Genomic DNA, 25764 nt, shown 5'->3' with positions numbered 1-25764 from the left:
AAGGGTCCAGGGGGCCATTTTTTTCACACAGAGGGTGGTGAGTGTCTGGAGCGAGCTACCAAAGGCAGTAGTGGAAGCGGGTACAATTTTGTCTTTTAAAAAGCATTTAGACAGTTACAGTAAGATGGGTAAAAAGGGATATGGGCCAAATGCAGGCAATTGGGACTAGCTTAGTGGGCAGCATGGACAAGTTGGGCCAAAGGGCCTGTTTCCATGCTGTAAACCTCTATGACTCTATATACAAAAAAAGATAGGACAAGCAACAGGAAGGGGGGAAAAGGGGACAAAGCTATGGCAACATGGTAAAGTGGTGCACACCTTTGCGTATAGTATATTGAGGCAGTGCTACATAGTCTGCAGAAAACCTTCTAGAAGTAAATCAGAAATTACAGAACCTGCATATGTGAGATTGGGGCTCCATACTTTCCAGAATGCATCCAATTTGGATCAGAGTATACAGGTTAGGAATTCCATTGGGATACAATCCATAATAGTTTTATGTCAATCTGAACAGACTTATTGCTGATCCAGGGGCAAAGGATATTCTTCCATGCTCCAAATGTTAGAATACTGTACAACCTTTTCTCATAGGTGTCAATTATCTTTCTATCTGGGAGCTCCAGTGTCAAGTACAAAGGATCAAACTCTTAAGGCTGTATCAAATATTCTCTCAAGCTCTTTATGTCCAACCAGTAGGACTTGATTTGGACACAGGATCAAACATAATGTGCGTAATCACCTCTCACCAATTTGCATTTTTGGCACAGCAAGGAGATAGCAGGGTCTATCCTGTGTCCGAAGCTAGGAGTAATATGCAGAGAGTGTAATGTTTTAAGTTGGGTCTCCTTCATTCTATTACAGGCTGAGATTCCGTTGACATTTTTCCAGATAGTGCCCCAGATTTCCTCATTAATATTCACTGCAAGATCTTTTTCCTGAGATCGCAAATTCCCTAGCATATTCACATAGGATCGAGAACATAATGTGTCAAAAAACTTGCTGATCTATTGCTTTGGTTCTGTAGTTATCAGGATTGTTTCCACTGGGGAGACACTAACTCAAGATGCAGAAATGTCCTATTAAGAATAAAGTCTCTGAGTCATAAACAGCTGAAAAAGAGCATCTCAGGATATCATATTGTTGACGAAGTTGCTGAAAAGATAACAAGGAGGCACCTCTCAACATAACACGCCTGACCTTCCAAATATCAAAACTATAACCAATTCTAGTATTACATTGGTGGGGAGCAGAGAAGGTGAGCTCTATCTTTAGGATGCAGCGTTCTCCAAATATCCAAGTACCCCATTCCCTTCCATACTGATGCTTTACCTATTGAGTAGGGGGATTCTTCGTTGTGGGAAGTTTATCCATCAAAAGATTAAGATGGCAAATTAAAATCTCCACCTATGAAGGAATTTGTTGGTGCTAATTCAACAAAATCCATAAAGACTTTAGTAACAAAATCAGGCAAATAACTTGGGCGCCAGACATTCATTATCAAAATGCTTTCCCCATGCAGCAGCCCCTTAACAATCACATTCCATCCCCCCTTATCCTTCACACAGTTCTCAAGTCTAAAGGGCACATTCTTATTAACTAAGACCACAAACCCTCAGCCACTAGTCGAGAATGTGGCAAAAATTACTTGCCCCACACAATTTCAGGTGCTCCTTGTCATCTGGGTGAGTTTCCTGCAATAAAGCTATGTCAACTTTCGCCTTTTTAAGGAAAGACAAAATATTTTTTCTTTTAACAGGATGATATATCCCCCGTACATTCCAGAAGCAAAATTTCAACATAGCTACTGCCATTGTTTATTCAATCAAAGAGAGTATAGGGCATTGACACAAAGAAAACAACTCACTCACCAAAGAATTTCCAGCCCCGGTTGGGCATGCACCAAAACATACTTCCCCATCTCCAGCTCTACCAGAAGCACCAGTGACACATTATAAAGTATTTTTCGAGATCACGAACTTGTCTGTATCCTTGCTGGAACCAATTAATGAGTCTTTAACCCCAGGATTTTAAAAACACAAAGAAGTTAGTTCCAAGGGGGTTTTCTTCATCAAATGTGAGGCCCTGTTGGGCTATACCTATAAACCTTCTATAATTCCACCAAGGAATCTTTCCCATCGAAAAAGAGCATACTGGGTCTGCCACAAAAAAGACAAGTACAGAATGCCCTTTCTGCATTCTAACCCTTCCTGTTAACTCTTAAGCCACTACTCACCCATCTCCCAGCAGCAGAGCTACTCATGTTTATCATGATCAGAGCAAAGGAGACTGACTGTAGGGCATATTCCACCATAATAAACATATGGATGAAAAGAACGTGAGGATATTTTTACACAGCCCTAGTGTTGCACAATCGGCACAGCATATTCCTTAAGTAGGAGCACACTGAGGGATGTTTGCCAATCTTAAGGATAAAAACTCACCGTGGTGTTCAATTACTAGATCACTCCTGTCAGAATGATAAATACCAATGCAGAATCAGGAATGAGTTATAATGGCAAGAGAGAATGTTCATATTTTATGGTGAACTACACAGTTTGTTAATCCAAATTATGGCCTTCCACGGAGCTCATAAAAGCCTTGGCTTTAGCCAGACAAACATCTTTATAGTTTCGTCAAATGTCATCCTTAGTGTAGCAGGATATAGTCGGGCATATTGCACTCCAATGGCCTTCATTCATTTTCTAACTTCATCGAAGCCCTTACATCTCGGTTGTATCACCGCTGAGAAATCTTGAAAAGAGACCTTTGTTCCATCATAGAGCAAGGCCCAATTACACCTAGCTGCCTTCAAAATGCTTTGGCGATCCTATAGTCTTGGAAATACATAATTACGCGTTGGGGTCGTTGATTGTGCATGGGCCTCATAGACAGGATACAAGGTGTCTTTCCTCACTTAATGCACCCAACTTTTGTTTCTAAATTAAGGAAATGTAATAGCCATCTCTCAGAAAATTTAACTGGGTGCTCAACCTGAGCTCCTTTCGGCAAACCGAAAATCCGGACATTTTTCCTCCGGCCTCAGTTCTCCAAATCGCCAAGTAATTCTGCCATACTACACAGCTGCTTTTCCAAGTATTGTAAGTGGGCCCCAACCAAAGAAGTTCAATTTTTGACAGTAACAATTTTCTCCTCCACTTCATCAAGTCTTTGGTCAATATTTTGCAGTTCTATAGTATGAGCACTAATATTCTGCGCTCATAGATTGAGTTTCTCATCAATTATCTTAATATCAGCGGTTGTCATTTCTAATGCCTTTGAGAGTCCCAAGCGAGAGCCTGTTCATTCACTAGGTCGCCATGTTGAGGAGTCAGCCCCATTTGTTACCTCTATTTTTTCTGTTGACAATTTTCTTAATATTTCTTGGCATTTTGTCACCAACATTTAACCAGAAATCTTCCAGGGACATAAAATGGAGTTCTCGCTCCCAGATTAGGTAAGTATGAGCTGTGTAAACATGATAAATTAAAGGCTTACAGGCTGATTAGCGCCAGAGCTCACGGAAGCACAGCTATTCCAGCTCTCGGGTTACGTGATTTCCACCCCCCAATCTAAAGAGCCTCTAAAGTAAATGCAATTGCAAGAAACTGATGTACATGACTCAGAAAATTTTGCACTGGAACATTATCATGAGTTGTGTTCAAGCAAAAGAATCATTGGACAATCATAAAAATCAAAACAATTTGGAGGCATCGTACATTACATGGCTATCTTAGTTATGCTTAAAATTCCACAATCTGTAAAGACATGTGTTAGTTTTACATTCAGATTGTGCATGTGTCTAAGCACAAATACACAGAAAATTTCAGATTGTGGTTTGCAATGTAAGCTACTTGCATTGTGCAGCTTCATTTATATTCTGAGGGGGATTCAGATTGTGTACTAAAAAAGATAAGAGCGTCTTGTACAATTTAGGGGGTTATTTAAAAGTTTAGGAGATTTTGTCACAACTCACTTGTTACCAGTCCCGTTTTTGGATTAGAAGATTATGGATTCATGTGCCAGCCACATCAGTACTTGAATGTTCGACATAGATATTTTGGTGGTTTGATGACCGTTAAATCTCATGCTATCTTCATCCAAGTTTACCTAATGATGTTGCGATTTCAACATTGCAAGAATTCTAGAACATATAGCACAGATGATTCACCCCATCTAGTCTGTGCTGGTGTGAAGAAGGAGCGACATTCTGAAAGCTTGTGCTACCAAATAAACCTGGTGAATTTTAACCTGGTGTTGTGAGACTTCTTACTGTGCTTACCCCAGTCCAACGCCGGCATCTCCACATCATTTCTACTCCACACAGGTCACATCCCATTTACCTCATCTCAGCCTTTCAGCATATCATTCTTTCGCCTTTTCTCCCATATATTCATCTCCCTTCCTTTAAAAGTATCCAAGTTATCTGCATCAACCACTCCACGTTGTAGCCAGTTCCACCTCTCGTCATTTTCCTATTGGATTTAATACTATCTGGCTCGTATTTATGGCCCCTGGTTTTGGATCCTTCCACACAAAATATATTCTCTCTTCACCTGCACTCAATTTCAAAAATACGCATCAATTCACCTCAATCTTCTTTCCAAAGAAAAAAGCCCCAACCTGTTTGATGTTTCCCTATAATGATTGAGTTTTGGTGCTATCTTCGTAAATCATTTTTTGGATTTTTACCGGTGCTTCTATCTCCTTTTTATATAATAGAAAGGCTCAGCTGTGCACAGTGCTTTAACAGTGTTGTCTGACTAGTATCATGTGCAATTTCAATAACTCTGAATTCTATACCCTTGCAATAAATTCCAGTACTTTGTTAGCACTTTTCATGGCTTTGCTGGCCAACAATGTTGCTTTAATGATTCAATCACCAGTTTTCCGAGATTCCTTTGTTCCTCCATCACAATCAGTTCCTTATTTCTGAAATGTAGGTCATGTTTCTACATTTTCTACAAAAATGCATCAGCTCGCTTTATACCTGCCAGCCTGCAAGTTTGTCTTATTGTATCATGTTGCATCCTTCCTCAGCGTTAGCTGTACCCCTGTAAGACCACCCGCATGGTACCTGTCAAAGGTCTTCTAAAATGTTTCACCACTATTCTGATTTTTATTCCTTAGCTAATTTTGTTTCTACATAGCAACTTTCCTTTAATCTTTGCTAACAAGTTTATTATGTAGCACACTCTCAAATCTCTTTTGAAAGTCCAAATACATAATATCAACTGCATTACCCATATTAGCCCTAAGAACTCAATCAAGTTAGTCAAACATGATTGTCTTTAACAAAGCCATGCTGGCATTTATCAACCTACATTTAAGTGACAATTAATTTTATGCAGGATTATTGGTCTCGAGGCATGTTCAGGAGAGTGGTGGGTGTTGGGGGATGGGCTGCAATGCAAGAAAAACAGAAGTTTCAGCATGTCGAGTAAACAAGAAAAATGTTGTCCAACATGGGGAAGCAAAATTATTCAAAATATTTTTAAAATATTATTAATGCTTCCACAGCAGCCTAACCATTTCCATAAAACACCCAAAATCAAGTTATCAAAATTGGCCTGATCACTAAGCTTAGCCCAATTAAGAATGCACAACCCAAGTAACAGGCATAACTAAAATTCATGTAAAACAAAACAGAGCTGAAATGTGTGCTAAGCGTTACTAAAAAAAAATTTTCTTAGTATGCAGAAATCTCTGTCTCTGTTCATAAAATTACAATGGCACTTTTATGATTTTCACATTAATTCATTACTTTTCCAATCATCAAATGAAAATTTTAACAATGAAATGTTCATAACAAAAGGAATTTTAAACATATCCATAAGAAATATAGGAGTAATGCTGTTTTTTAGAATTATGGAAGATATATTCTGGCTTTTCAAACATTAATCACAGTATTGATAAGATCACCATGCTGCAGGATTCCTTACTTCTAATATACTTTCCCATATCTAACTACTTTAATAAGAAAATCAATAAATCTTTCCACAAATTGTTACTGTAAATTGCTCCATAATACTTCCAGGACATAAAAATGCATCCTTTAAATTATACACATTTTCACAACAGATATAAAATCTTTTAAGGATATCAATTTATGAGGATCTCAGGCTAACTATCGGGTTAGGCTATTGGTTCCATCTCATTATGTATTGAACAGAATAGGGTTGACAGTTTGTGTCATATAAGCCACTGTACACGTGAGTGGTTCTTCGTGTTGCTTTTGAAGCATGATAGAAGTTGAATTAACAAATTTACTGTTCAACAAATACTTCCAAACTAAAACTATCAGCAGTATCAATCAAGGACACTGTGCCCCATATAGCATAATATTTAGCCTTTAAGTTTGCACAAGATAATCTTATATGCCTAGCAGTATTGATTTTTATGCAAATTGTTTAAAACAGGAACTAACTACAAAAATACATATTTTAAAATGCATTCAGGTTTTTAATGAAACCCAATTAAATTGAGTTTAACTTAATACATTTTAAATGGACTGGATAAATGTTTTCTCTTTTTGGAAAAACAAATATTGAAAAGGACAATTGTCAATCCAAAGTGATGACCTGGAATCCTCAAAATCAACCTCAGGTAATATCCATAACCCAAGCTGCAGTTATTCTGCATAACAGCTGTTGTGATTTGCAAGAAAATCTATCTAAAATAAACTGGAATAAATAAGTCTCATAAATCTTTTACTGTCAAATGTTTATATATACATCAGTTTTTTTTATTCGAGACTCTCTGTCCCCATCCAACAACAGATAAACTGAAGGAAGCCGTACAAGCCCATTCCAATTTTCCCCCCAACATCTATGGCTGAAATTCCTAGTCTTCATAACATCACGATTGAGACAGGGAACTCAAGACGTTGGGAATCATAAATATGAATCTATACAGTAAGGTAGGCCAGCATGGCAAGCTCTAAAACACACATCATTCAAACATTGATCCAGGTCATGTTTGAAAAAAGATGTGGCTTTCGGAACTTCGAAATACAGACTATGATTCAAGACTAATAAAATCACAAGTCTGTTTAATGTAGAATTATAATGCAAGGTGGGGTACAACACAAGACAGTCGAATACCAAGGAGAAAGAAAATGACACACACTTTAAACCTCGAATAGCTTATCATTATGATTTGAACACAATGTACAATTTCTCAAATCACCCAACTTATTTCATCCTTTAAAATGCATGCCACTGGAATTATGAATCATTCCAATTCCACTTTCAGCCTGCTTTCACTTGATTTCAATGGTTGGGATAAAGGTGCGAATGGGAATATCCATCATAAAGTTTATTTAAAGTTTAATTATTATCACAAGTAAGGCTTACATTAACACTGCAATGAAGTTACTGTGGAATTCCCCTAATCACCACAGTCCAGCGCCTGTTCGGGTCAATGCACCAACCCAGCACGTCTTTCAAAATGTGGGAGGAAACTGGAGTACCCGGAGGAAACCAACGCAGACTCAGGGAGAATGTACAAACTCCACACAAACAGTGACCCAAGCCGGGAATCAAACCCGGGTCCCAGGCGCTGTGAAGCAGCAGTACTAACCATTGTGCTACGTGCAAGTTACAATCAAAATAACTGACATTAAGTTGTGTGAAATAAACCACAGTCAAATTAATTTTTTGCCACTGCTTGATTCAGGAAAAATGACAGCTTTTACAAGTGTTCTGCATAAGTGGAATTCTATATGCCAGGGCTTCCTCACAAGTATTCAAACCTCCCAGAGTATTGAAACCTCAAAGGAAACAACAGAATGAGATTCATTTTTGTTACAAGTCTGTTCAGCCATTCAAGTGGCAAGAAGCACTTTTCAGATCAAGTACAGCTAAAAATTAAACTCTTTAGAGAAAACAAAACACTGAAAATACAGATTCTTGCCATCCAAATCAGAAGCTAGGATATGGGGTCCACAACCACAACTCTCTACATCATATGGGAAAACATCGACAACACAACTCAAATAAAATGGGAAGCATTAAAAACATTACGTTGACCTTCTAACAACCTAAGTCATCAAGGGCAGCCATTCACAGTCTTGCAATTTAATTATCTGTGCCCATGCAATAACCCTCGACTGTCACTAGATGCCACTATATCTTTATGAAGGTTAAGCTTTAGAAGCATAGCTTTGACATCCAATGATTGAAAATAGGGACAAAGATCAATTTCTGCACAGAATATTACAGCATCAGGTCATTTAGCCCAGTAAGCCTGTGCCAATATTTTTCTTCCCATGAGCTATTTATTCTAATCCACTCCTCTGCTTGTTCCTCATAGGCTTCAATATTCCTCTTTTCCAAATAATTACCAAATTTCCTTCAAAACGTCGGAATGTCGTTCCAACAATTTGTGGCAAAAATGCCGCAATAAAGACATTTTTCTGACCTTTTTTCAATTATAATCTTAATTCTGTACCCAATAGTAACTATGTCAAAGATCAATGGAGACAATTTCTAAACATTTACCTTACCATAGTCCTTGATAATCCTGAAGACCTTTAGCAAATTATTCCACAACCTTCAGAGTTCCAATGCAAAAAAAATGATTTCCCATATCTTTCTTCTTGCATGTCACCCCTCAACCCTGACGAAACTCTGAGTGATTTTATGCTGCATTTTTCTCATTGATTTTACATCCTTATAAAGAATGCCAAATACTGTACTCGGGTATGTAACGACTTTCCTTCCATTACTGAGACCTCGATTTAAAATCCACCTAGAAAAATGAGATCCAAGTCTTCTCTCATGGCTATAAAGGGCAGACATAAAATTAATTCAGGCAAGTTGAAAACCTACTCTCAGCCAATGGCATTAAACTGCTCAACAACAGCAGGTACATTTAAAGAGAGCACAAAGATAGCTTGTGCAGTAAGTGATCTTACTACAAAGTTTGGATTCAAACCACTGCTGATGACAAAGAGAACTATATTTTTGCTCTTCCTTGCTGCATTGAGGAAAACTGTAGAAAAGTAAATTATCTCCAAAAATTTGAGGAACTCCAAGATAACTCAAAACATTGGTGGGCTGTTTTACATCATACATTGTTGTTTGAGTTGAATAATATTTACTTGCTGGCTAACTGCTTGACTTTTCAACAAAATTAGATCCACATGCTGGTTGGCAAATACCTCATATAAAAGAACTAATTGCTGCAGATAGCAAAAGTACAGCTTAAAATAAATATGTCTCTTTTCTTTATCTGCTGATTTGTGCTCAGCGCTGTATTCTAATTAATCAGTAGACTTTAACTCTCAACTGAGGATTCTATGGTCCTACCCTCTCCATTCCCAACCAAAGTCTTTGCCCTACCCCGTCCATTCACAACCAAAATCTTTCCCCAACCCGACACATACAATGTACACTGGGTAGGATTATAAGGTTATTTAGTGCCTCCAGTATTACTTGAACAAATGTGACAATTACATTTTTGCTGAATATGGGATAGAGACAAAGTCCAATCTTAGGCTTAGTCACTATTTCACTTCAGAACTCTAGCTACTAGTGAATGAATACAATCAAGACGAGAAAACATGTTGCAATGCTTGGGGAACCAAAGGAAAATGAAAAATATACCCAAATTAGAGACAGGGAATACAACATCATGTTCACAATAAGGAGAAAATATTAAGAACAAGAATTAAAATGAATCAAGAAGGGGAGTTGATACCAAATTTCCAGTTGCCAATGCAATTTAAGTATTAAGAGTGCATTGAACATTTTTTCTGAAAGTGAGTAACATAACACTTGAATTTCATCTGGAAATAAATATTAATTTATCGCATTATGCTAGCATGAGATTGCGCTGTTATGTCCAATAAAACAATAAGTTCAAAATAACCTTGACCAATTAATCTGTAAATCTCTTCACACCTATTTGAACCATATCTGGCAATCCTTTCACACTCTCCTTACCTCATTAAAGTAAGAGTCTGGCTCCTCTCATTTTACTTGATATATCTTTTTCCAGTTCCAATGTGTTTGTTCCCTTCTTCAAGGATATTTAAATACAGTCAAAACCAACCCAGATCTGGTTCGAAAACTAGAAATGATGATCTAAGTTAGCTCAACTCTATACATAACTTTTAAAAAATGAAAACTACCATTCTTCACTTGAAGACAAAGCTGGCCTTCAGTTCTAAGTCTTCAATTTGCTCTACAGCTGGTTAGTTAAGCCATAAGAATGGTATTTCTACACTGACAACATCATACAGATGGTTTTGATTAAGTTCAACTGGGCAGCATACACATTATATTTCTCTTCTCATACGCACACTTAATGGAATGTCAACTCAAATGTAATCTGGGTGAATATAAAGGAGGGAATAAAACTGCTGAATTTATTACATAGTTGACAGACAATTATAAACTGCCTTACTTTGTAAATTTTCTTTATTAGCTGTCAAAAATACAGGTAATGGCATTGCAATACATCCATGTATGTACTAAGTGAAAGACAAAAGCGGATACTATGTCTCGCTTTCTTCTTGTTAAGTGCTGGCCTTGGGAACCTATACAGCTGTCAACGGCTGGAGTTTAGATGCCACTAACCCACAACAAAACTCTTCTGGAAAATGTCAGTATTGGATGGGGATACTTCTTGCTTGCATTTTAAAGAGTAATAACCAGTTCCTCAGGGATGCTGCTTAAAAGCCTTTAAAAAAATTATCCTTGGGAAAGAAGTTTCACTCAGCAGCTAATATAAGGTATTACATGACAGTGTTGAAAAGATAATCAGTATTTAACCTAAAAAAGTACAGTATACTTGAACACAGGGTATAAGCCACAGGACCAAATCCAGTGCATGCCTAGACTTTAGAAATTTTTTAGCTTCCATCAGCACTAGAAGGGACAGAGATGAAAGGAGGCTCCGCTGTTGTGAAAGCTAAACAAAGTGACACCCACAATTACTTCAGTAATTGAAAATGAACACTGTCAAGTAGACTTAGAAAAGAAAAACTTCAAGCTTTGACCTCTGCATAAGTAAAAGCATTTTCAACTGTAGTCAACCAAAAGTGATTAACGGCGCCAGCCAAGGCCAGCAAATATTCCAAACTTTTTCTCTATCACATGGCCCCGAGGACAGTTAAATGAACACTAAAATGGCTACAAACAGCTCAATAACTACATAGAGTCCTGCCAATTAGAAATAATTAGGTAGTCATTTTGGTGGCAAGTCTTTTTAAGTGCATATATAATGATGCAATGATGCTTATTAGCCAACTCACATAAGCATGCTCAAACAGCCTGAAATAATTATGTGTATTACTAAAGCCCTGCACATCTCTGTACTTCACCTTAATGCATTTAAAAATCCACTTCATTACCTACAGTAATTAATCCTCCATTAATTGCAGGAAAAGCCCAGTTTACTGTGCTTCGTTTCTAATTATCATCTTATAAATAGTAATCATCCTAATTAATGTGTTCATTATGATGAATATCTTTCTCAAAGCCATGCTTAGAGCAAAGGTTCATTTTCCCTCTTAGAAGCCTAACTAGCCATAAGGTGAGGCCATTTTGGTTGTATTTGCTTTTATTTCACTACATTCAACCTTCTAATTGGCATTTAAAATCCAATTTGGGAAAACTTCAAGAAGCTTAAATTGAAGCAAAAAACTGACAGGAAAAATCATGTTGAATTCAAATTCTGGTATAGTTGTTCAAATAAAAAATGCAACTTTTAACTTGCAAAATTTTGAACATGTGTGGTTGTGATTATTTATTTTCTACCCTCCACTCCCAACAAACATTTCAAAAATGTATACAATCTTCAACTCTTTTGTTTATATCAAAAATGTTTAAATATTTAAACTGGGCAATGTATAAGAACATGACACAAAGTGCATCGAATTTTTCATTAGATTATTTAATAAAATAAAGTTTATTTATTAGTTACAAGTAGGGTTACATTACCACTACAATGACATTACTGTGAAAATCCCCTAGTCGCCACACTCTGGCGCCTGTTCAGGTGCACCAAGGGAGAATTTAGCATAGCCAATGCATCTAACCAGCACGTCTTTCGGACTGTGGGAGGAAACCAGAGCACCCAGAGGAAACCCACGCAGACACGGGGAGAACGTGCAGACTCCACACAGACAGTGACCCAAGCCAGGAATTGAACTTAGGTCCCTGGTGCTGTGAGGCAGCAGTGCTAACCATTGGGCCAGCGTGCCGCCCACTACAAATTACGAACTACAAATCTACTACAAATATTCATGTATGAAAAGTCTATAGAGTGTACAGAATTTCATAGGATGTTATTAAGCCATTAGTTAAATTTAAGTTAAAATAATATCATGCACTATTAAAATGTTTGCACTATGGCATTATGGCTTAAGGGAAAATGTATCCCTTTGAAGTCATTCTATTGCTCGTTACTAAAAACTGTTAAATAAATTTTTCTAATTTTTAACTTCTAAATGTTATCTTTAGTCAAGAACTTGCCAAACAAGCCTACAATACCTGATAACAGAAGCTTAAATGAAATACATGGAATGCTGAAAGGGCGGCACGGTAGCACAGTGGTTAGCACTGCTGCTTCACAGCTCCAGGGACCTGGGTTCGATTCCCGGCTTGGGTCACTGTCTGTGTGGAGTTTGCACATTCTCCTCGTGTCTGCGTGGGTTTCCTCCGGGTGCTCCGGTTTCCTCCCACAGTCCAAAGATGTGCGGGTTAGGTTGATTGGCCATGCTAAAAAATTGCCCTTAGTGTCCTGAGATGCGTAGGTTAAAGGGATTAGTGGGTAAAATATATGGGGGTAGGGCCTGGGTGGGATTGTGGTCGGTGCAGACTCGATGGGCCGAATGGCCTCTTTCTGTGCTGTAGGGTTTCTATGATTATTGCTGAAGTCTGAAGTAAGTGAACAAAATGTTGCGCACATTTGCTGAGGTTATATTAAAATGCATCCTAAAGATAAATTTTACATTTAAATACACTCCTGTTAAGAATTACAAACACCTCTTCTTGGAACAGTTAATTATCTAAAAGTATTATTATTATTGAGTTATTTAAAAGGTGACATTATTCTATTCCATGATTTTTTTTCAATTAAAATAAACTCTGGCAAGATCATGACATTACATCAATATCCTGCCCTCAATTTGTGATCAACTCATTCAATCTTTTACTTACCTATTGGACAAGAGTTTTTTTTCTTTTTTAAAGATAAATCTCCAAACAATTTTCTATCCCGGGGTGCATTCACAAGTTTATTATCGGAAAAAAGTGCTTTAAGCTTCTCACTTGCACAGAACTTGAATAATGTAAATCAGCTGTTGAAAGCAAAAATGTCTGTCAAACAAAAGAGGATGAAACTTCCTCTCCAAGTCTTACCCTGATTCAGTCAGCAATTGCCTAATAACGACAAAGGCAGCTGGAAGCAAGCTTGTTTTTCCTACATCACCAAAGCAAATGCACTCTTAGAAAATTGATTGCAAAAGAAAAGTATTAAACCTAGGGCACTCCTGATCTGTGTGGGTCGTTATCACAACATGTGGTGTATTTATCCATTCAGCCTTCAGAGAAGCACTCCGCCAAAGATTCAATTCTACAACTTTGGATTGAAGGATGCGTCAATTTGATTCACTGTCATGTGTGTGACATTCATATTTTGTAAAGCTATTCTTAGTCAGAACATTTGTGCAGTTAGCTGGAGAGGACAGTTACCATCTTTGCCCTCATGGCTCCTGGCAAATCAACTCAGGAACAGCAACAACTCTTTCCATGCAGAGGTTAATTGGTTGGATTGTTTCATCTTTTGAACAGAAATTCAGTGGTGTGAATTTGGGGTGGGTTAATAAATGTTTTTTCAGGTATGCTTTGGCCTGTCAAAAACAAACACTTGAAGTGTCATGAACTGGTCCATTGCACATTAAGATGTCATGAGAAACAGTAACAAGTTTATCAAATTTACATCTGAAATACTGGATACCTACTCTCAGTTTAAAGTTAAAAGGTGCGCAGTAATAACATATACTTTTTCTACAAAATCTAAATTTGAAAGTATATAATTCCCACAATATCAGATTGTACCACCACAAAGGAACTAGATGGTATCGAACATTAGTAGCAACAAGGCATAATAAGCAAATATGCATGACTGTTTGAAGTGTACCTAATAACACAAGTTCATTTTTTCTATAAATAATACAATTTCAGACTGAAAATTATTCAACTACAATGGAACTAACATCGATCATGATGCATTACAAACCGCTAAACATATATCATGTAGCCTGCTAACAAGATCAGTTGCAGTGTTGTGGTAGCGTGGCCCCTTTAAGGGGGAATCCCCTAAAGGCCACCTGGTCAGGCTGGGCCCCTTGGAGTGTTGAGGTGGGAAGCTGAGCCAATCGAGTGAAGGGCACATATCGCGAGTCTGGAGAGGATCTACAGTTGGAGCCGGGAATGAGTAGTGTACAGTCGCATAGTTAATTCTGTCGGACCATTTATAAATATTATTTGTTTGTTGGCAATAAAGCCTTTTGTCCTTTAGCCACATCAACTCACCCTCGATTTATTACAATTGTAAAACCATTTTCTTCGACAGTATGCTAGTTTAGGGCTCCCCCCTGATATTCACAAAGCCCTGGCAGATCTGAGAAGTATCTCTTTAGAATATTTCAGAGTAACTACCTGACTTCTCAAACCACAAAGTAGTTGTGTTCGTACACTTCTGCTGTCCACAAACTTTGAAACATCACAAAAATCTCACAAATGAGGAAGCCACTCGTCACAATGTAATGTTTTCATTTGGAACAACTAGTCAATCGTTCAATTCCTGCACTTAACTATTTGATATCTCTTTAGAGTTTTAACATTCATCATTCTTACCAGAAGCCCATTCCAAGTATTGATCACTCTGCACGATGCCCTCCTAGTTTCCAACTATTTATCCTTGTCCTCCAATTAAAAGGTTCACCCTGTTTACACCCCTTCATGATCTTGCCCCTATTTCTGTCATCTCCTCCAGCCCAACAAAACCCCACTCAACAAATTCTTGCTCCTCTGACCCCACCACTAGCAGCTGTGCCTTCAGGCACCTATATCCCTATACTCGAGAATTCCCTCCTTAAATCTAAGCCTTCCTCTCCTCAAAGGTTATTTGTGACTTAGCTTTTCGTCACCTTTCCTAATATTTTGCTGCATAGCTTAGCATCTTTATTTTCATGACTTCCTGTGAAATGTTGTGGTACAGTTTTCTATACAAATGCAACTTCTTGCCCTACTCCCACAGTCTACTCGACAGTGGTATTCTGCATTAATCGATTCCATACCAATTACTATACCTTTTCGAGCACCTTAATCATCTATTCTCAGCTCCCATCTAATTTTCATAAGCATGCTGTCTGTTGTGACATCATCCAAAACCATATCAGCTTCCACAAGTCCGCTATCACTATTTCTCTCAACCCATCTGCTTTCTCAGATGTGTCATGCTGCTCGAGTTATAATCCATATAGAGACAATAACAAAAAAAATACATTTGAACTTCCAGTTGATGGCTGAAAGGATGACACAACAGATTTCACATTCGAAAAATTTTATTGTAACAAACATGCTAAAAAGCTTGAGTGACTAACCACTATTTTTGTACGCAGTTTAAACTTTAAACCGTAGGACAGAACTTTCCCCTTTACACAGAAGATTAATTTCATAGATATATGTTACACAGGCCCTTAAGTAGTCATTCGAGTTTGGCTGGAGCCAATCCAGAAGTGGTGCTGAGTTCCTGAGGGTTTATTTCTATTCCTTTCCCAGCCTGGTAACTTTCAACCCCAGGACTGTCTTTCACAGTAAGGCCTTTTCCCAGAGATTCTTCCTCCAGTGCAAGCTAGGTGAATCCTCCAGCCTCATTTCAAATCCTCACACACAAATGTGGCCTTTCCAAATCGAATGAAACCTCTAACTCGCATTCTTGAGTGGTGAAATACTGAGACTTTCAGCCTCACTCTCCCAAATCCTGGAAGTCTACATGCATCGAAGAATTTCAGAGATTGCTTTCAAAAAGCCTGAAGCCCAATTTCACAATCGCTTGCCCAAGAATTTTCCCCCTCTCAAATCCCATCTCCATGCCAAAGTGAATCATATGGATCTTGTATTCAGGTAGAAATGCAGTTAGCAATCCTTGAAACCGCATCTCTCTTTCATCTTGCAAAGAAATGGACAGTTTAAAGCACAACTGTTTGCATCCCAATATTCTCAACACCTTCCTTGGACTTTAGAGACCAACAGACTAACTGTAAACAAAGATGCTGCTGTAAGGGTGAACAGGAAACAACCTGGGCGCCCCCCCCCCCTTTAATCTCTAACAGCCACATTACCCAGGTCTGCTGTAAGACTTCAAAAATGGTCACATGACTTCCTTCATTTTATCTTCAATGAATGCCCTGAAACAAAACAATCTTATATACAGTATATTTGCAACATAAAGCTGAAATCTACGACTAATTTACCTCAAACCCTATTTACCCATCACCCCATGTTTGCCGACCTAAAATGTCTCCCAGGTCTACAATCCACTATTTCAAAATTCTCATCCTTATGTTCAAATCTCTCTTTGGCCTTATCCCTCTCTAATTCTGCAAGATCCTCCTCCCAAATAACCCTCCTAATTCTCTAGGCTCTTCTAATTTCTGTCTCTTGCATATCCTCAATTGTCATCACGCTCCCATGTCTTCAGCTGCCAGGCTCTATGCTTTGGAATTCCAAACTAATCCTCTTCCACTCTCTTTTCTCCTTTAACATGATCTATAAACCTGTCTCTATGACAAAATTTTTGGTCACCTTTCTGAATATGTCATGTGGCTTTCCAAATTTTATTTAATATGCTCCTGTGAACACATCAAGATGCTTTACTAGATTAATGAAGCAATACAAATGCAAAAATGAAATGCTGCTGATGCTGGACACTGAAATAAACACGATGTGCTGGAAATACTCAGGCAGCATCTGTGGAGAGAAACAGAGTTAACGTTTCGCTGACCCTTCTTGTCATATACTTCTACAATATATAAACTCTCAGATTCGTCCCTACTGAGGTGAAAAGCTCGAGCCTCTCCAACTTTTCCAATGAATCAGACATCCAAAACTTGGGATCAACCTTTGTTGCGCTTCCTCCAACCTTTGAATTTCTCCCATGTTTCTCAGCGACCAGGACTGAACATCTAACTTATGGTGGAGTTTGTCCAAAACAACGTACAGCTTGTTCATGGCTTGCGATCAGCTATTCTGATCATGTGTCCATTGACTAATAGTTTTCTTGATTGTTTCTGCACATTAGCTGCGCATCAAGTCAACTAAAATTCCTACATTTCTTTCAACTTCAAAAATTTAGCCTAATCGTCTCATAAGCAATAATTTACATGTATCTGTATTAAATTTCATCTGTCATTGTTTGGCCACTCACATTTTGTTTGGTTGATTCTGGGTTGTCCTCTTCAATTGAATGCCACTCCAATATTGGTATCATGTACAAAGTGAAATAATTTGTTTTGAGTTTATGAATCCAAGTTATTGATTTAAATTGGAAATAAAAATCAACCAGTTTCAGTGCTCCATATTCAATATTTCTCCCACCCAGACATTATCCCTCAAACCAGTACACCATTGTTTTGTACTCTTCAGACAATCATACTGCAACCTTGTTCTGAATATCCACAACTTTGAGCTTAATTTAAAAAACCTGCATGTGGAACTTTAAAATGCCTATTGGGTGGCTAAGTGCACAACAATTTAAGGTTTATTATAATAAACTTAACACTTCCTCAAAGAAATTAAGGAGGATAATCATGTAGTCTCTTCTCCATTTACAATCACAATGACTGTATTTACTAGGCTGATTTTGCAGAGATAACACAACTTTAGTTATGATTGCAGATTATATTACTTTACGTGGAATTGAAGTAAGCCGAAAGGGTCTGCATTTGTCTGTGTTTGTTTCATCATTGTTTTTGAATATGGGCACACGTTAACCCTTTTTGATGGGATGCACTGCTTTTTCTGCAGTTTTCATCAATGACCTAGTGACAATTGTCCATAACTTGTAACTGTCCCCTCAACTGGCTCTGGATAGTCAGCTGAATGCCATGTAAACTCAGGCACGTGTTTAAGTTTTCAGCTTGTCCAAATCATTTCTATCAAAGTTTTAAATTTTGCCTTATGATCATCACTGGTTTCAAACCAAGCATCTATTACTGCTTCCATCTATTCGGCGAGAGTCCTCTTGCTATTGTTTTACATAAATACTTTTGCTGCTATGTTTTGTCTTTGTTTGCGAGCAGATATCCACTCCATCTGACGAAGGAGCAGCGCTCCGAAAGCTAATGGTATTTACTACCAAATAAACCTGTTGGACTTTAACCTGGTGTTGTTAAAACTCTGACTATGTTTTGTCTTTGCAGCTAAGCTTTTTTTCAAGATTTCTCTTAGCTCCTCTGATTGTACTATTATGTTTTTTTCTCTTTATTATCTTGCATTCAGCCAGTGAACTCCTTTTACCTTTATCGCTGCAGGATTTGCGGAGTCAATTTTCTTTGTTTCACAACCCTGATAAGATTGGCGTCCAGCTGATTCAAACTTCATCCTTAAGGTCTAAAGCTTCCCTGGCTATTAACCCTAGATTGTGCACATGAGAAATCTGAATATGCCTACCCATCCTCAAAATTGACCCTATTTTGTTTTCCCTTCTAAGTTCCTGCACCTTACTCTCTAATAATTATTTTAGCCGATAAACAGTACAATTTGATCATAAAATGATGGGGAAGAGTCTCTTCGTTCATGAGTATATCTGTTATTCCCAAAACACAATCAAGCAGTATTTAATTTTCAATGCATTTAGTTGAGACAAGTGAGGAAATGTATTTATAATTCATATAATTTCTTCACCAAAAATAACTCAAACGAACCTCACTAAAAATTCAAAGCATAAGATATGTCATTAATTCTGTGTAGTTAATAGCAATAAATTCCTATACATCACAAAAGCACCATTAACAAAGTTATTCATACATTAATAACTCATAAAGTGGTAACCTCTTTAAAGAATAGATCTAAAAACAACTGCAATAGGATCTGTCCTACTTGCAAGACCAAAGAACTGCCACAATATATGTTGCAACCATGAAGAACCAGACATCGATCAATAGGTCAACAAAACAAGGGATTCAGCATATTGACACTTCATGCATCTTTTACATCCTTTGCAAAAGCTGCAAGTCCAAAATGCTGTTACCCAAATGCTTAATCCAACATACAATCATTAAACCAGCATAGCATAATTTTTTAAAATTGATTTAAAAGTGTAAATTAAGTAAATGCCTCCCTTTTTTGTATCAACATCTGTAATGTTACTGAACAAGGTACTGTATATCATATTTTCCCAAAATAAAATCACAACTTTTACAAAACATTAACGTGAATCACCAAAACTTCATTAACTTCACCATGCCTAAGAAGTTTTTACATTTTACAAAATCTTTGATGTTCTCTTTAGAAATAGATTTGCCTTCAGTAATATAGTCTCATTTAATAATTTTAAATCCCATTACATGAAAACTGCTCTTTAGTTATCAATTTAAATACCGCACTGACATGTACTTGTGAAAATTCAAGTTTAATATTCAGTATTCAACGCTAATGAGATTTAAAAAGTTGCTTGTCAGTTGTAAGCATGTCACGTGAAAATATGCAAAATACAAGTTAAATCTATAAGGCACTACGTTCAATACTGCTTGAATAAAAATATTGTGGGTGATTTATTTATTCACAAAAATTCTTCATGGAAAACACTGCAAACATCTTCTATTACAGCTAAATGTGTGATATCAAAATAATTACTATCCAAATTTTCTCTCAGCAATATTTTCATGCCACTGCTATTATTCTCATTTCTTTGAATAATGTCCATACTCCATGGCCATTTTCTTCTCATTTTCAATATCTTGCATCCTTATATCAAGATTCTTTTCTTCATATCCTGTCAGAATATCAATCACTGCCTCCTGTCCATTCAATCCAGTTTTGATTTATCAGCAGATGTCTTTCTGGACTCCATAACTCGACCCAAACCATTTTAATACGACAGTGACAAATAACACCCCATATCACATCAACCTGTTCCACTTAGTAAACTAAGAAACAGTAACTATGACATCCCTGCATAAGTATTACATTCTATTCCCCAGACTGATGTATATTAATGAGGATCTGCTATTTGAAACCCTTCTTCCACATCAGCATCTAATATGATCAAATTAGGAAATGGGATGATTTATTAAATTTTGGCATGCTGAAAAATTTCTCTATATTCTCATGTAGGCAGTTCTGGAAAATAATTGTTGATACTGCCCAATACAGATATATTTTCTATTTTTCTTCAATGTCAAAGAACATTTATACTACATGGTTCCAATATTAAGAATTTGTCTATTTTTAATGAGTGCATCTTATTTTCACCACTGAGAATACTAAATGAGATTAATTCAGGCTTTACTTAACATACACTTTAAATATGGAAACATTTAAAATTGATTGTTAAAATCACACTTGAATTGTATTTTAGTGGCACAAGTACTTCTATTGTAGCAAAGCATATTTCATAAATGGAATGACATAATAATTGAAATAGATACAATTAATGGAATTATAAGTGGTTTTGAACTTCGACAACATCAGCCCTGGGCATGTGTGGCATAACACCGAAACTCATTAGGTCCATTAATCCAAATATAAGCTATTCAAAAAAGTTGGTTCAGCAAAATCATACATTGCCGCAGTTACATTGCCACAGTTACAGAATGCAAATAATACATTTCAAGTGCATTTTTATAAACACTATCCTTCATCATCCTCATAATGCCAATCCAGGCAATATATTTTGGAAGTAGTACTAAACAGCAAAACGAGAAAATAGTGTCAACAAAATCTTTAAATCTAAGAAAGAAATTTTGCCCTTCAGCACAAACATTGGCAGCCTCCTCCAGGAAAACCGCAGTCGCAACACCAACATTGTAGGCTATGTGCGCATTCTTTGCAAGGTAATCGGAGTTGAGAATGCAGACTCTACCATATATGGTATTACGCGTGCATGTGTTAACATCATTACCGTGACATCTCACACATGCTGCAAATCTCAGGAGAATACTAAATATATTTCATGAGAGCCATTACATTAACATTTCCTAACCAAAAACAACATAGCCCTCTGATGACTGTTATGGACAAAAGCAAATCAACTTGATTCTGACATCTTCCCATGTTTTTGTGCCAGTTAAGTGGAAAACATTTTTACCCAAATTCAAATTCTGCTGTTTATTTGAAAAAAATACTTAAATTTCAGTGTTCTGACCCAAAATGTCCAGCATATTTGGAAGCATCAAGCCACACTTTAACAAGATGTACAAATGTTATTCTTTTCATTACATTAATTTAAAATTCAGCCATTCCATCCCTTTCTGATGTGCAGCCAGTTCTGTGACCATCTATAATCATAGTTTAATAATATACATTAATATTAGCATATTAAAAATGTTCAATTATCTGATCCAATTAACATAATAGAACTGGTAAACAGCAGACAGGGAAAGAAACTGGCTAAGGGTTAAAATTGGATTGTAACATGAAAATTAATAAATATTTTACCTTAAATGGCTTTGTATATAGATTGCATTTTGTAATTTAAGTACAGTTAATCCTAACTGTTCCACTGATCCAAATGTAGTATGGGTATACCAATTCCTGAACATTTCAGTATAAGATTTTACCTGAGTAACCTACCTGAAGAACAGAAATATTGCTGCTACTAAGTTCTTAAAATAATTTTCTTGATCAATGGCAGATAGTTCCAGTTCTCATTTCCTTTGAAATCTTCCTAAAATTTGGTAACTTTTTTGTTCAGTATTTGTCGTTTCTGTTTATTCTTTTTAATTTTACATGCGCAATAACAGATGATCATCTACCGGCAATGTACTACCAATGAACAAATGAACTATAATTTATAACCTAATTACAAATAGGTAATTGTATTACCTATACAATACATAGGTAACTTGTTTTAAGTAACCTATATCCTCACCAAAATCCTGCTCAACCATCACTCTCATTCTTGCAGACCTACACTGGCTCCCAGTCCAACAAAGCCTCAATTTTAAAATTCATCCCCATATCGAGATCCCTTCATGATTTTGCCCACTTATCTCTGTAATCCCCTCTAGCCCTCCAAGAAATCTATATTTCTTGAACTTTGGCCCCTTGCACACCACTCACTTCCTTTGACCATCATTGGCACATTCTCAATGTTAAGGGGCTAAGTATTGAATTCCCTTCCAAATCTCTATCTCTCCTCATCTCTTCCTTTAATATACTGCTTAAAACCTACCTTTGTGGCTCCTGGCCTGATGCCTCCCTGTGTCGGGTTTTGACTGATTATGCTTCTGTGAAGTGGCTTGAACTATATTAAAGGACCAACATAAATGCAAGCAGCTGTGTTACTCAGCCACAATTTGTATGTCAGATTTTAAATGCTTGTTTTTAAACAGGTTTGTATATAGATACAGCAAGAGCATCGAACAGCAGAAAACCTTGTTGCTTCACTTCTTCACACATCAAGTTCTCAACGGAAATTAGGTCATTAGAAAAAAGTGCCATGCAGAGACAAGAAGCAACCAAGAGAGATGGCAACCATACCTTTTCTGTGCATATGCCGATGGTCAGTAACACAGAGAGATCAAAAGGATCAATTGCCCATGGCTTTGTTCTCATAATCTGAGACAGAGATCAATAGATTTTTTGATCCCTCAGGGAATCAAAGGGTATGGGGGCAGCAGAAGATCCATCATGATCATATTAAATGAGGAAGCAGGCTCGAGGGGCCAAATGATCCACTCCTGATTCTATTTCTTATGTTCTTTCTTTCTAAGATCCTACTTGTTCTCAATTTCCATCTCACAAGTCTCCACTTTTTCCAGATCTTCTGTTATTTGCTTCACTAGTAAAACAGTCCTACTGATAAATACATCTCACTCTGATTTCCAGAGTGACTGTTCCTTCCAGGATACTCTGTCTATACTTCTAACATCCTTGACATGCAGTGATCCTTCCTCTGGCACTTCCCAATGTAACTTTAGAAAGTGGAACACTTGTTCATTCATTTCATCCTCATCTGTTGTTCAAGGCTCCAAACATTCCTTCACTGGCATATTGCAAGTTAGACCTCAATACTTCATAAGTGACTGACAATTTTGTCTCCTCTGCACTGGAATGACAAATGCAGATTGTAATCCTTGCACACATGATACCAAACTCCACTAATTCTTCCTCCCATTTCCAATCTGACCTTCCTGCAGAGGGTTTCCACATTGTTCCAGTCAAGTTCAACGAAAAAAAAAATTGAGAGTAATAAATCATGCTTCTCCTGGGAACTCTGGTCGAAGCAAAATTCTCCCCATCTGCTTGCCCATTTCTGCCATTCAACTTCATTCTTTTGACCCATTGAGCCTGCAACAACCACAATCCCACCCAGGCCCTATCCCCGTAATCCCACATATTTACCCTGCTAATCCCCTGATACTAGGGTCAATTTAGCATGGCCAATCAACCTAACCCACACATCTTTGGACCGTGGGAGGAAACCGGAGCACCCCGAGGAAACCCACGCAGACACGGGGAGAATGTGCAAACTCCACGCAGACAGTGACCCAAGGCCGGAATTGAACCTGGGTCCCTGGCACTGTGAGGCAGCAGTGCTAACCACTGTGCCGCCCTACTCTTTTCCCCTGGTTTCTATGGCTATGACTCATCTTTCATTCCTTTATCCTGCAGTATAAATATCTCCCACTTTCTATGCCTTTTAGCTTTGACAAAGGGTCATCTGGACTCGAAACAGCAGGTCTTTTCTCTCCTTATAGATGCTGCCAGACCTGCTGAGATTTTCCAGCATTTTCTCTTTTGGTTTCAAAATATCCTTTGCTTTTTTTCCCCCCCAATGAGCGGCTATTTATTTAAATGAACTGAACTGCAGCTGCATATGTGAAATAACTTGAAGACGCTGACTTATGCGTAGCCTGTTTCTGGTTGCTGCACATTTATGAGGTTGTTATAAAACTATGTTTTACATTGAAAACTACTGTGTATTCAGTGGGCTGAAGCCACAGAATAAATTCCAAGAAGACTGAAAACAGCATTTTAAGAGCTTTAAACAGCAGTTCCTAACATTTATATAACTACAGCTGACAATTTACAAAGTTAGCAGAATGGGAGGGAAGCTGTCTGGAGCAAGCCCCACCCAGTCCAATAGCTTAAAAGAGTGGATGATATACGTCTCTTCTTCTGCAGTCAGTAGCTACTTGGTTTAGGTTAAAGAAACCGCCTGTGGTGTTTGACTGGTCAGAAATACAGGCAGGGTATGTTTGCAGAATGGTTTGCAAGAGAGCGAGAGAAAGGGACCAGGAGTCTTCATCCTGCTGTCACCCACATATGTTCTCTCTAGACTCACTCTGGAACTCTGTGGGGGCGATCTTATCAAAACATTCGAAGTGCCAAACGTGTGTGATTGGTTGCACTTATTTTCAATATAGAAATTGTAAATTACTCATACCTTCTGTTTTTGCTTCTTGATCTTGATCGTCGTGATCTGTAGGATTTCCCTCGATCCCGTGATCTGCTACGACTGCTTCGTTTCTTTCGGACCTCATATGATGAGCTGCTGCTAGATCGACGTCTGCGTCTGAAATATTGATAATGTACTAATGTATATTAAGATCTGTTAGAAAGCATTGCAATATAAGTTACATTATTTTTCCAAGGTTTTTTTTGTTATATTCCAAATCTAACTTTCTCTTCAATTACTTCTATGCTTTTGGTCAAATGCTGTGCTGCAGCAAATCTGTTTTTTTTAATACACTATCATTTTACAGTATTTCTACTTACTAACATCTACTCAATCCCATTGCACTTATTACACTTTTTCCAAGATCCCAATTCTTTCCAAAAGATCCCCAATCACATTGTTAATCTGATAGTGTTGTTTTATTGTCAATTTTCAACTATTATCATTTTTGAGCACCAAGTGTTCACATGCATCTATACTTCATCATCATTTTCTTCTTACTTCAGTCAGATTCAAGTGTTTGTAGCAACCGTTAAATGAGCAATGTTATCACAATCTTCTCAAAATTGCACCAGCAGTCACTCCAAAAACTGACGACTTCATTTTATAGAGTTTTATTGCAAAATGGTTCATCTTGAATGTTTCTCTGAGGAAAACACCACCATATTGGAACAAAACCTCTATTATTGGCACCAACATTTAAGTCATATTGCAGTTGACAAATGAAATGTGACATTAAGAGCTATCTACTGTGTTACTCTTCAATTAAATTCCTTCTCTTACACAAGAGAATCTCTTTTTTGAATTAAAATAAAACATTTCTGGAACTACATCTTTGAAAACAAGAAAGAGCAAGTGTATCAGTACTCATCATCAGTTATAATCCTCAAATACCACTTCAGCATTAGCAGTTTGCTACATTATTTTGATAAGAACAAAAGTAAATAAATTGAAACATGCCAGAAGTTAATTTAGATCATCCTGATATCAACTTTGTTGCTCAATTTGATTTCCTCAGCTTTTAAACTACAAGCATACATTACAATCTGCCAGTGACTTCATAACTTTTCCCACAGCAGCAGTTGCATTCAAAGGACTTAGTCAATTTCACTTCAAACTGCCACT

General features: G+C 37.3%; 1 protein-coding gene across 3 annotated transcripts in view; it reads right to left on the bottom strand.

Moving 5' to 3' along the window:
* The window catches only part of rsrc1 (arginine/serine-rich coiled-coil 1), a 385706-nt gene that overhangs the window by 326831 nt on the left and 33111 nt on the right, over positions 1–25764 (bottom strand). For all 3 annotated transcript variants that reach the window (XM_078209009.1, XM_078209010.1, XM_078209011.1), the window contains exon 4: positions 24628–24756. In XM_078209009.1, coding sequence (XP_078065135.1) covers positions 24628–24756 — 129 coding nt within the window. The remainder of the gene's footprint in view (positions 1–24627; positions 24757–25764) is intronic.

The sequence above is a fragment of the Mustelus asterias genome, chromosome 3, assembly GCF_964213995.1.
Source record: "Mustelus asterias chromosome 3, sMusAst1.hap1.1, whole genome shotgun sequence".
In the NCBI taxonomy this organism is placed as follows: Eukaryota; Metazoa; Chordata; class Chondrichthyes; order Carcharhiniformes; family Triakidae; genus Mustelus; species Mustelus asterias.
The sequence above is the reverse complement of the archived record's forward strand: the minus strand, read 5'-3'. Positions and strand labels throughout refer to the sequence as shown.